Genomic DNA, 12,787 nt, shown 5'->3' with positions numbered 1-12,787 from the left:
GATATTCTAACCATTAAATACTCACTGAAACATCCATCCATCCATCCATTCGCTTCCGCTTATCCTTTTCAGGGTTGCGGGGGGCGCTGGAGCCTATCCCAGCTGTCATAGGGCGAGAGGCAGGGTACACCCTGGACAGGTCGCCAGTCTGTCGCAGGGCCAACACACAAGGACAGACAACCATTCACACTCACATTCACTCGCACATTCACACCTAGTGACAATTTGGATTTTCCAATTAACCTATCCCCACAAGCTGCATGTCTTTGGACGGTGGGAGGAAGCCGGAGTACCCGGAGAGAACCCATGCAAACACGGGGAGAACATGCAAACTCCACACAGAAAGACCCCGGCCTGGTGTTGGAATTGAACTCAGGACCTTCTTGCTGTGCGGCAACAGTGCTAACCACCGTGCCACCGTGCTGCCTAAATACTCACTGAAACAGTAAAAAAAAAAAAAAAACCAGTACCTAGATGGGGGAAAGGCTGATCCTGGTAAACTGGTACAAACTACAAGCTGAAGATGTTATCAAGGAAATTGCTTCAGGAGCTTTGGATAAAAGTATCAGAAGGACGTTTGTGTGCTGATGAATACATCCAAAGTAAAAAATAAACCACAATGGCAAAACACCAGACAGAGAGAGTACAGGAAGAGAGGGAAAATTGATTTATCTGACTTTTAACCCTGTGTGGATTGGAGATAATCCCCCAAAATAAATTCAAAGTGCTACATCGAGTTCTTGTTTTTTAAGTCTTTAAAGATGTATAATATACAATCATTTCACCCTGGAAAAAGAGCAGTTCAAAGACATTACTAAACGCTCAAAATTACCATTTATGCCCATGATGAGTGTTTGTGCCTTTCTGATTCACATCCTGTGAATCAGATCAGATCCGTCGCTATTTCACCTGGTATCTGTGTATAGCAACTTCACAGCTATGGAAATTTTACTGAAGCTTTCGATTGAGATGAAATTTTACAAACGACTTTTTCATAGATCAGGTTAATATGATCACCGGTTTATTCTTCATTTGTATTGTCATTATTGTTAAAAACAGAGGAAAACATGATGCCTGTGCCTGAAGATTACCACTGAATACAGAGCTAACAGATCAACTGAAGATGCCTGTGTTACAACACTCCACACCACCATCTCCCACCTTGAATAACAGGGGCGTCACGCCAGGCTGCTCTTTGTTGACTTTAGTGCTGCCTTTAATACGATACTCCCGGACAGACTGATATCTGCTGGATATCAGATTTCCTTTTACCACCTGCTGCTGGATCAGACTTTCTCTCAGACCATGTACAGAGAGTTAGAGTGGGGCCTCATCTTTCCCCAGCCCTTAGCCTTAACACTGGCTCTCCACAAGGCTGTGTACCGAGTCTCCTGCTGTACACATGACTGTGTCAGTACCCACCCAGACACTACAGTAAGTTTGTAGATGATACCACTGTGGTGGGGCTCATCTCTGGTGGTGATGAGACAGCATACAGAGTTGAGGTTCAGAGGCTGTCGGATTGGTGTGCAAACTACAACTTGGACCTCAATATCACCAGGACAAAAGAGCTGGCAATCAACTTCAGAGGCAGGAAGTCTTTGCTGCAGCCGTGGACGTGGAAAGGGGGGCCAGCTTTAAGTTCCTGGGTGTGCACATAGACACAGACCTCTAATGGAGCTTAAACACCTTGGCGGTTTTAAAGAAGGCCCAACAGCCTCTCCATTTTCTGAAAATCCTCAGAAAGGAGCTGCTGATCGCCTTCTACTGTTGCTCCATTGAAAGTGTGCTGACATACTCACACTGACGTGAGACAGTGCGATGGTACAACTAAACTGGAAACTAAGTATGACTGTCCAATGACAAAAAAAAAAAAAAAAAAAAAAAAAAAAAAAAGAAAGAAGAAGAAAGTTATATTATCTGAATAAACAAAACCTCTGGCTTCCATTAGTGCAAGTCCTCCAACACTAGTACCTTACATCACTTTAGGTGGTTTTACCACCTGACATTTGATTTATCGCTGCCTGAAAATGAAACAGCACAAGAAAGAGCAGTCACTGTAGCACCTGTGCTGTTGCTGTAGAACAGACAGCAAAGCTTACAGACAAGCGTTCCATTGCTTAAATGTTGCAATGACTAAATTTGATTAATTTTAATTTGATGGTATATGGACCGAAGGAACTCCAATCTATTGAACACACCGAGTGCTTTCCTACAGAATGAAGAGCAGGCAGCAGGTGTTGTACAGGTACACAGTTTAATAGTTATTATAGACATTTTATGTACATTTCAACAGCTGTATTCTATGTGGTACAGCCTTTAAAATCTGCTGTTCATAGTTTGTAAATAAAAAACAAAACACAAAACTCATCAAATCTCGCAAACAGAATTTTTTTTTTCATTTTTCGGAAGACTAAAAAAAATATTTTATTGTATTAATCATGCATTACACAAACGAGAGTTACACAGTAAACTGTAGCATTGGTGAAAATAAAAGAAAAAAATTATATAATAATAAAACTGTGGATCGTAACAAACCAGAACAACAAATTAGACTTCCCCCTGTGGGCCAGCCAGTGAGACAGCAGCTTTTCAAAGATTGAAGCGATATGATGGAGGCGGAGGAGCAGAAGTCTCAGCCTGAACCAAACAAAGCTGTAACTTCACCTGTTCACACTCGAACTGAGCTCGTGCTGCATTCAGGTACCATTTCCCAGCTCATTAAACCAATTATTTGCCGGTTTGTTATTGGAAGTTGGCCTTTAACTGGAGCAGCCCTGCGTTCAAATCTGTGTACATCAAACTATTCTTTGCCCTGTTTGAGGACAAAACTTGTTTTTACATAAATTAAATTTGCTTATTACTAATCAACAAATTTTAAAAAACAAAACAAAGCAAAAGAACCCCCCACAGTGACCACTTTATTATAGGTACCTAAACACGGATGGTGTTTAGTACAGCTGCCTTGCTGTAAGATCTGTCTTCACAAATATCAGAATATTCCACTTAGTGATAGTGTCAAAAATGCATACTTGCATGTGTAAGAGTGTGTACACGTATACAAATGAGTCAGTTCTGTGGGTTCAACATATAAAATGTGGAACTCTGACACAAGTGAGTGTACAGAAAATATAATTAAAAAAAACTACTTTTGATGGGTCAGAATATTAGAAACACCTCTCAACCTGATGAGATTTTGTAGTTTATACCCATGACCTCCCTTCAGATGATAACAAAAAAAAAATTACAGCCATATCAAAATGATCTTTATGGCAGCTGTATTATACTATAACAAACTGCTCATGTGTACAGTGTACACAACATTTTAAAACTTCATTTCTTAAAAAACAAACAAACAGAGCTAATTAGATGCCAAATATATTGACTGTGAGGAAAAGGCATCATTTCAGCAAGTTGTGTATTTGTAGTTCAAGAAGTTCTCACCTGTAAAACCTTTTTGCTATGACCTCACGTCATTTTATCCAGTCTACATAAACAAGGTCATATAAGACTGGCCTAGGAAGGAGTTGGTCAGGCTTTTTTTTCCCCCAGTGATTTTATCGGCTGCAGTGACAAAGACTAGATACTGCAGTGTAAATTAGAATGAACAGAATGACTTAGTAAGCATTCGGCACCTTGCATTTATTCATAGGTCTGCATTTGTATGCTTGGATTACATTTTCTATGCAAATTAATTTTGTTTGTACATTTCTTTACAGGACATAATTAGTTCTGTCTTACACCAGCATTAAGTTGGCATATAAATGTAACTTTCTTATGCCAAATAAGTCTTTTAAAAATGTAACTTTTTAAAACTAATTCTAGCATAAGACAAAGCTAATAGTTAACATGCCAAGGCTGTTGTGTAAAAGACGCAAGGGTTTCACTGTGGAGTAATTAAAATGTATCTTGTGCTTGGAGTCTTTCAGTTGATGATATTGGACTTGCATGCTCTACCCTCTGGAGCAAACACCTTATCACTGTGATAAGCTGCTGTTTCACACTGGAATGTGTGCCATGTTAGACATTAGCTCGAATGGACAAATGTATATTAAAGGTTGATATTTAACATCAGGACAGACACTAACAGATACAGCTGACCCTCTCCTCAGCTGTCTCAACACTCAGCAGCAGCAGTTCCTGTGTTTACATGATCTGAGATCAGGGCCCAAAACTGAAGCCAGACATCCTGACATATCAGACTGAGGTGAGGTTTTTGGTTGATGGGTCATCCATTGTGGCAGTAACTATATTGTGGATTTTTAAAAAGAATTAAAAAGGACTATAAAAACTAGATTTGTTTTACACAAACAAAAATATGTAACTACAGTAATGCTGAATCCTCCGCTTGTTACACTGTTAAACGTGGGGCTCTGATAGGCCCAGCAGGAGGCTGAGGTCGGTGAGTATTAACCAAACTTCCATTCTCACCAAAACATTCTCAGAGGCAAAAACAAAATCTGATATTAAATCCATTCTGTTTGCTCAAAACATATTTCTTCTTAATTTTTCCCCATTTACAAACTGTAAAACTTGCTTTGCAGAAGTTTTAGTTCAGATTTAATTATTAAAAAGTGAAAGAGAGAAAAAAACAAGTTCAAACATCACATGTTCTGTTCTCAGGTTGACGTTTCTGAAGGTTTAAAGGAAAAATCCCCCTCGGATGTGACTCCAACATCTGATTAACCTCCGGGCTTTCTCTTTAGTACAGTTCCTCAGGCAGTCTTAAAGCAGGGTTTAATGTGGCTAATATGATTTCACTGTCACTAAACAGATGCTGAAATTGTTGTGACAGGAGGAGTGTTTCCATGGACACAAGTACCCCTATTCTGATCATACTATGGATGATACATAGAACAGCTTACAGCTTCCTGTGTTGGGACACGGGCATCTCGAATAATGTCCACCAGTGGAACAGCTTAGATGTTGTATGATTATAAATTGGCAAATGTTTTTTGAGCAGATAATTAAAATGCACTTTAAACTCATGCACATATGAATTAGACTACACACAAAACACTTGATTACTAGGTATTTTTGCAACTTGGAAATCATTTTGAACAGGCCAAACGTCTAAAATCAACTTAAATAGCTGCTACTTTTCAGTGTTTCGGCATTTAAAGATTGATGATAGTCTATGACATAGTTCAATTTTTTGTTTCTGTGCAGGTAGCTGTGTGACACACACAAAAAAGATCTGAACAGAGACGCTCTTCTCCACGTAAACACTGTGAAGAAGCAGTGTGTACAAAGCACAACAAAGACACTGGTGTTTAAGTTTTTCCTGTTTTACCAGAGCTTAGCACAGCCATGAAAATGTCAAAATTGTTTCTTCAGACTGTTTTGTCTGGACAGGAGATCAGTGTAATGAGAGGATGTTTTACATATGCTCTCTCCTGAGGCAGGCGAGAGCCAGTACAAAACTGTACTCAACTCGAATTCTTTGCTACTCTATATTTTTGCTAGTTCAACTAGTGGTTAGCTCTACTAAATGGATTACAGTAGGAGAAAGTGCAGACTTTGGAGACTCATTAGAATGCTCCACTCTTGGACATTTCTAGCTGTATCACCTCATGTGAAGTGTCAGACTGGGAGAGCAGACTGCTTAATGCACTACAGTTGTGCTTAGATTTGGTTTCATATGCCACTGAAGCTTCAACACCTGGGGAGTAATAGAGCTTTTATAATGTATAACAAACATAGAGAAAACACTGGCAGCCAATTATAACTGTTCGGGACTGCAAGCCTGCTCTGAACTGCCTTGAAAGTAGAGTTCTTTAGAGTTATTGGAGAAAAATTAGCCAAATGGGGGTGAATTCAATACAGATTCCAGGCAACTTCTCACGAGGGCCATTTTTCGAGTTGTAACTGTCTCCACTCAGACATGCCTGAACATTTAGCATTGACTCAGCATTGAGTCCAGTGGGACAGAAAGAGAAACAGGGGAAAGGTGCAAAAATGTCCCCACAACATGTAGACTGTAGTGCTACGATTCCACAGTTTAATGTGCTACATTTGACCGCCGTATTACGATGCTAAATGACAACAGTAAGAAATAAAAGAGCGATGGGTTAACTCATCTAGATGTCAGGCTGCTTTCCTTGGCCAGCTCTGACCAGGTCTAATTTTGGGGGGATTTTTCCTTTACGTCTGCCCTCAGCTCCAGCTCTTCTGTCTGGGATCAGGAGTCACAGTAGTGTTAGTGAATAGGGACAGGCATGTAGTGTCAAAGCTACCTTAGGGATTTGTGAGGGGCCAGATGGGTTTCAGGCAAGCTGCTCCAAGTTGATCATTAAACGCGTTTCTGCTGTCTCTTAGCTGTAGGGAGATCACACCACTCCACCTCTTAACTTAAAAATTTGTGTAAGAAACCTGTGTGTGTTTGTTCAGTTGTCCGTTGGAGATTCTCCAGTCTTTCATATTAATATATATTCTGTGTTCAGAGACCTGAACAGACCTGAATCCTGTTTGTGTACAGACTAGCCCCTCTCTCTCTTTGTCTGTCTCTGTATCCCTCACCTCGAGGTCATCTCCTCTTTTTTGTTTTCTTTTTTCTGTTGTTTAAATCTTCTCTTCCTCGTCTATACGTAGACTCTGGCAAGGGCGTCGGCTCCAGCGGAGGCAATGTAGGCCTTGGAGGGGTGGAAGGCCACGTCGTAGATGGCCTCCTCGCTCTTCTTACGATGAGCTGTGATCTCTTGAACACACGTTTTACTGTCTAGGTTCCACAGACGCAGAGAGCAGTCGTGACCTGAGGAGAAGAAAAAAATGTAAGCCATTATGTCAATGTTGTTACAAAGTAATTTAATTGCACAAACCAAACTCATTTCCGTTTCTTTTGACTTGAGAAGTGATAGAAACAAACGATTAATGTTATATTAAAATCTTGAATGCACTGACAGTTTTGTCATACAGTTGCCTTAACTGCCATAACATGAGCAGAAGCAGGAGACTTACGAAGGCACATGTGCTTAGTTCCTGTGATCAAAACTGACCCTGCGCTGAGCCTAATCTATCTTTGCAGTTAGTCCAGGTAGCAGCTAACTATCTTATGTACATAGAAAGTGAGTGAAAGAGGTCAGCTAATTAATCTCTAGCTCTCTGTGCTTAAATAGCTGTAAAATTAGCTTGCTCTGTAATGTTTCAAATTAACTACTGCCAGATTTGTCTGCACAGTGTCTCCCAACCCTTTGGAGCCACGGCACATATTTCACATTAGAAAAAAAATCACACAGCACACCATCAAACCAAAAATGTCACAAAAAGCACATTGATAATTTTCCCCCGTGCATCAGGCAGAGTGGAATTGGTTTGGTTTGTCCCCAGTGTACCTTTTTTGCTTTCTGACCACTACTCATGTTAGGGCCTTCATCTGGGTCAGAATTTTCTCCAGGGCCCAGGTCAGATTGACTACTTGTTCTTTTCAAATATTTATCTATTGCTATTACGCACTGCATTGTCTCATTCACAGCATGACGGTTATGTCATTTCTTCTTCGTCTTCTGTTTTACTGGCAGTTGGCATTCTATTTAATTAGAGTAGGTAGTTTTACATTCTCTTCCACTAGAGGGCAGTAATTCTCCAAAAGTTGATTTTGTTCATCTCTTGTAGCGTTTACAAGAGATTACAATAGAATGTAATTGTTCTGCCCATTACTCACGCCAGTCATTTAGAGTACTAATCAGGTGGAACCAGATAATCTTTCACGGCACACCTATGTGCCGCGGCACAGTGGTTGGGAAACACTGGTCTAGCAAAGGACAGGAACAAGCTACAATGCATACATAGCCATATAAGCACAAAGCATATCATCTCTCATTTCTAACATTTTAAGTATCAAAAAATTAAGAGAGTGAGAAAAACTATGTGAACCTTAGTGCTTCCAAACCTACTACGCCATTAGGAATCAAGAGAGTAAGTGGCAACCAGATTCTGCTACTCAGATGCACTTAAGTAATTATCAGTGAGTATGAGAACCTGTGCAACAGGAGAAGTTCTTGGCAGTTTGAAGCTTTTAAAAAGATGATATTGGAGAAGAAATTCTTTCTGCCCTTCAGTTTGGGAAGGGTTATAAGGAGACTTCTAAACAGTTTAAAGTCCAGCGTTCTGAAGTGAAAAAGATTCTAAAAGAATAAATTAAGCCCATAAAGAAATGTCAACAACCCACAATGAACTGAACCAATGTTTAGTGTTATGCCACACACTGTCTGTAATAATAATGGTATAAATGTTTACATGCACTGTAGCCGGGCTCTCTCAAAGGATAAAAAGCTAACATGCAAGGAGCAGCTAGGCAGAAACTGAATTCACCACTGACATGCTGTCATCCTTAAAACCTTGATTAAATATTGTTGAACACGCCAATATATTGGTAAGGCGATTTCTTAGTATTGCCAAATAATTTTAATTGTTCTGCTGATAACTGAAAAATAAATAAGGAAGGAGAGACAAAAAAAAAAAAAGACCGTTCAACCATGTTAAGAGGGTTGCCATTGGATAGTTTGTCCACCAGACTGCAGTATGCTCGGATCAGCTGGTTGCCGTTTCCCAACAGGGAAGTTGCAGTTGGGCAGAGCAAGTAATCCAAGACTTCTCGTGTCAATAAAACAAAACTATTTTTAAATTTCATTTTCATACAATCTTGGTAAGGACTCAAATGATTACACCTAACAATTTTTAGGGAAATCCATTCATATTTTGTGTGTCTAGAAGATAAAGCTTTATTGGCCAATATATATTGCCTATTTTAAAAAAATCACCAAATATTGGTCTGAAAAATACTACATCAGTCAGGCTCTACAACCATCATGCCATCACCATGACATAAAATTGCAATATTATGTGGAAATGCAGTCTGTGCCCCAAGTGAAACTGAGTGCAGCTATTCTGTGCCCTGACAAACATCCACAGCTGGAAACTGAGCATATTTCCAGCCCAAGACAAGAGACCTGCTGACTTGTGGTTAGCAGGCATTTTTTGAAAGGTCAGAGAAACTGAGTACTTGAATGTGTGACAGGACCAGTGAAACCCGCATCACAGCCTGCTCTTTGGATCCTGCTATCAAACCCCAATTGTCCAAATAGGCTAAGATGTGACCACTCCTCACATTGAGCTGACAGTTCGTTAATACATTTGGTCAAAGTACACAGAGTGAAACAGTGGATGGAAATCAGTGTGAACGGCTGATGTCAAACTGAATGTTACAACCTGAGACACCAAAAGTGTTTTTGTGGGGGTGTGCCTATCAGACTGTGATAGGAAAGTGCATCACCTTTTGGGGCTGACAACCTGAACAGAACTTGGGCCAAAGACATCTGACCTCAATATGGAGAGGCACCAGTGGGTTGTCTGGGGAACCAGTGATCCAAACATAGATGGGCAATGCCTGCACCATGAGCTCTGTCACTAAGCCTGATTAATGTGTCTAAATGAAATGTGGAAAATCTTGAATGGAAGAGCTGTGGGGGCACCTGTGTTTAGATTGTGAGACAGGGCCAAACAAACTGTCAGTAATGGATCTATAGGTGGTGGTTAACTAAATCAGCGTTTTCCAGATCCTGTCTATAGCCAGACACAGTGAAATGAGTAGATTTCGGATTGATACATGCAGTGGTTAGTCCTGAGAAGAAGAAAAAAAAAAAAAAAGAAGTTTTTTTTTTTACCGTCATCAGAAAACCTCACAAAACATAAATGGCTTCTCAGCTGTCAGAGGAGAGCTTCTTAGTTATACGGTGAAACAGAGGAAACAGGTGTTTTGTTTTGGCTAGCCAGCGCAGCAGGACTGGCAGCATACTGGTCTGACGACTCTAAAACTGGGTCAAAGGACTCTGAGAAGAGGATTGTGCCGTGTAAGAGCAGCACCTCCCAGGACTTTCTCTACTAACGTGACCCGAGTGAAAGAGCTCATGACAAAATGCATTCCCTTGGGTCTTAGTCAAAAATCTCCTCACATGGAAAAGCCAGCTTGCCAAATGAAGTGTTCGTGGTGAGGTGAGGAGCATAAGGATTGAGGAATAACTGTGGTGACAGGGGTATATACGCAGACGGGGTCTAACATATAGCACTGCAGGTCATTTGACTTAAAGCTGTGAACAAAGCCGTTGTGAGGCAAGTGTCCTAGTTGAGCACACATGATAATCAATGCGATGTGCTGTACAAGTAAATAGACTAAAGAGAATACTCAGTCATGTAATGGTACAAAGCAAAGTTGAACTAACTTACATAGATAATAGGATGGGTTTTGATTATCGATTTATCGATTAAAATCAATTCTAGCTTGGATAACGTGATATCGGTTCATTAAAATCCTGAATCGATTTTTAAATATAAATTTATTTTGCCCAAAATGCCAGAATCTCAGGTTAAACCTCACAAAATTTCAACAACCACCAAACAGCTAAAACAGTAAATGAGAGCAGGAGCACGGGTTCTGCACAAAGACGTAAACGCAAAGAGCGGACCCGCCGACGCATCAGAATCAGTGAGATGTCGCCTTTCTCACCCGACGGCACGAACACGGTCGGGGCTGAAAGCCGACAGCTCACCGATTCTGGTGTTTCGCGCTTTGTGTTTATGTCCTTTTTGCGCTAGATTCTGAAGCTGCAGGTTTTATCTCTGACTGAACCCGCAGCAAAATGATCCAAACTACGCTTCACATAGACATCGTCATGAATTCCCTCCTACTTACTGTTTTGCTTCCACCAAGATAAAAATCACACTTCCTGCACAGCTCTCCCTCTCTCAGGAATAGTTTCCCATCTAAAAATCTGTTTTCTGCATTATTTGCTTGCTTATCACCCACTGCCGTTGTTTACAGCGCTGTCGGCCGCTGTTTCTTTTTTCCTTTTACTTACTTCGGAAAAGAAAACCTAATTTCTGCTGTTCAGTATGCAAATTAAACAACAAATTAAACAAATTAAAACTTTTTAAAATTATGCAAAATTGCAAAACCCTTAGCTGTGTCTCTAATAAAACGAATCGAATCGATTCGGGACCTTGTGAATCGGAATTGAATCGATTCTAGAAATCAGTGACGATACTCAGCCCTAATAGATAACCTTTCAATCTTCACTAGTCACCATCTACAGCACGCATGAAGAACTGTAATAACTTTCAGAATTTAATTTAAAAAAAGCTAAATTAAATTCAATGCTTTATTCTGAGCTCCAGGAAGACTTTTATGAGACTTACTGCCAGACATCAGGTAGATGCCGTTGGGATCCACGGCCAGGCTGGTCACTGCATCCAGATGAGCCACCATGGCATGAATCACTTTACCTGCATAGAGGACACAAGGCACACCTAAGCACTTCCAGAAGGACTCGTTTTTCTCAAGTCAAAATAATTCTGAGTCACTCTGTACACAGTGTCTGTGAAGTGGGAGCTGTGAAACCTGATCTCACCAATCAGGCTCACCATCTTTGGAGTGATGGACACAGCTGGGGAGTAGCTGCAGACTGACCTGACTTGTTATCAAAGAATTTGATGTGTCGATCTTCATGAGCAGTGATGGTTACTGGAAGCGTGGGATGACTCACCACCTTATTTATATGATTTGACCCCGACAGAGCTGAGGAGGGAGAGAAAGGGATAACACTGTTTACTGTCCTCAAAAACCCATCACACACCTCATATCTGTTCATGGTTGTTTGTGCTCTTACTGCCATCTCCCTGTCCTTTGAGCACAAGTGCTTGCTGGGAAGTTTCCAGGTCATACACAACCACGTCTCCGCTATTAAAGGATGCCACCATGTGAGCAGGGTCACAACCATTGAAGTCCACTGATGTGGGGATCCCATGCTCTGTTGACAGATGTAAACATCAGCAAGTCTGTTCAAACTCCCTCCTGCAAAGAAGCGCACCCTTTTTCTTCTTCTTACCATGGTTTGTATTGAAAGTGCTAATGCAGGGGTTTTTCTCTGTTGGGTTCCACAGCTTCACTGTTCCGTCGGCCGAGCAGGACAGGAGGCGGTTTTTGATACCGCTGTATGCCAATCCCCACACAGCGTCCGTGTGTCCTAACCAGGAACCTGCCAGGACGCTTGGATCTGATTGGAAGAGAGATAAGAAATGAGAGGGGCCTTCTGTTTTTATAACTGTACATTCATCTAACTGACAAATATTCCCAATTGAAAGAGAAAACTTTAACAAAGGGAAGACATTTTTGGTGTCTTTGTAAGGTTTTGTGAAATAAAATGTTCCCGAAAAATTGTATTTTTCCCCAAGTAAAGACATCTTTTTAAAATCCAGCATTTTGTTCAGAAAGTAAAGACATGAGGAAAGCAGCCTTAATAGGAGCAGACCTAAAAGAAAAACATTCAAACTTGGGAACCGAAAAGAATAAAACAAAAAAAGAAAAAGAAATTTTTTGGGGATAGCAGAGCCATGTGAGGTAATCTAAGAAATCTATATTTTTGAAAAAACAAGGAGATCATTATGAAAGGAGACAACCGGTTTACTTGTTTTTCTTTTGGCTGTTACCATAACAAGTCGCCACAGTGGATCATCTCCCCATTATTAGTATACCCTTCTGCTACACCAGCCCTCTGCATGTCCACACTCAGCATGAATCTTCTCTGTGGTCCCATTTCCTCCTGCCTAGCAGCTTCATTTTCAACGTCTTTTGTCCAATATATCCGCTGCCTCTCCTCTGTGCATGCCCAAACATCTCAGCCTTGTCGCTCTAACTTTTCATATCTGCCCAACCTGAGCCGTCTCTACCATCTTCAGCTTGGCCTCTCCTCTTTTTGTTAGCGCCACTCGAAACTATAGCAGGGCTCACTACTAC

The 12,787-nt window shown here is 40.8% G+C and overlaps 1 protein-coding gene across 1 annotated transcript in view; it reads right to left on the bottom strand.

The window, feature by feature from the left end:
- Positions 1–2,238: 2,238 nt before the first annotated feature.
- strn3 (striatin, calmodulin binding protein 3) overlaps positions 2,239–12,787 on the bottom strand; it is a 33,699-nt gene continuing 23,150 nt past the window's right edge. Inside the window, exons 12-16 of the mRNA XM_004554648.6 lie at positions 11,880–12,047; positions 11,661–11,801; positions 11,462–11,569; positions 11,191–11,277; positions 2,239–6,751 (exon numbers count right to left, since the gene is read on the bottom strand). Coding sequence (XP_004554705.1) covers positions 6,582–6,751; positions 11,191–11,277; positions 11,462–11,569; positions 11,661–11,801; positions 11,880–12,047 — 674 coding nt within the window. The 3' untranslated portion in view covers positions 2,239–6,581. The remainder of the gene's footprint in view (positions 6,752–11,190; positions 11,278–11,461; positions 11,570–11,660; positions 11,802–11,879; positions 12,048–12,787) is intronic.

The sequence above is a fragment of the Maylandia zebra genome, linkage group LG19, assembly GCF_041146795.1.
Source record: "Maylandia zebra isolate NMK-2024a linkage group LG19, Mzebra_GT3a, whole genome shotgun sequence".
NCBI lineage: Eukaryota > Metazoa > Chordata > Actinopteri > Cichliformes > Cichlidae > Maylandia > Maylandia zebra.
The sequence above is the reverse complement of the archived record's forward strand: the minus strand, read 5'-3'. Positions and strand labels throughout refer to the sequence as shown.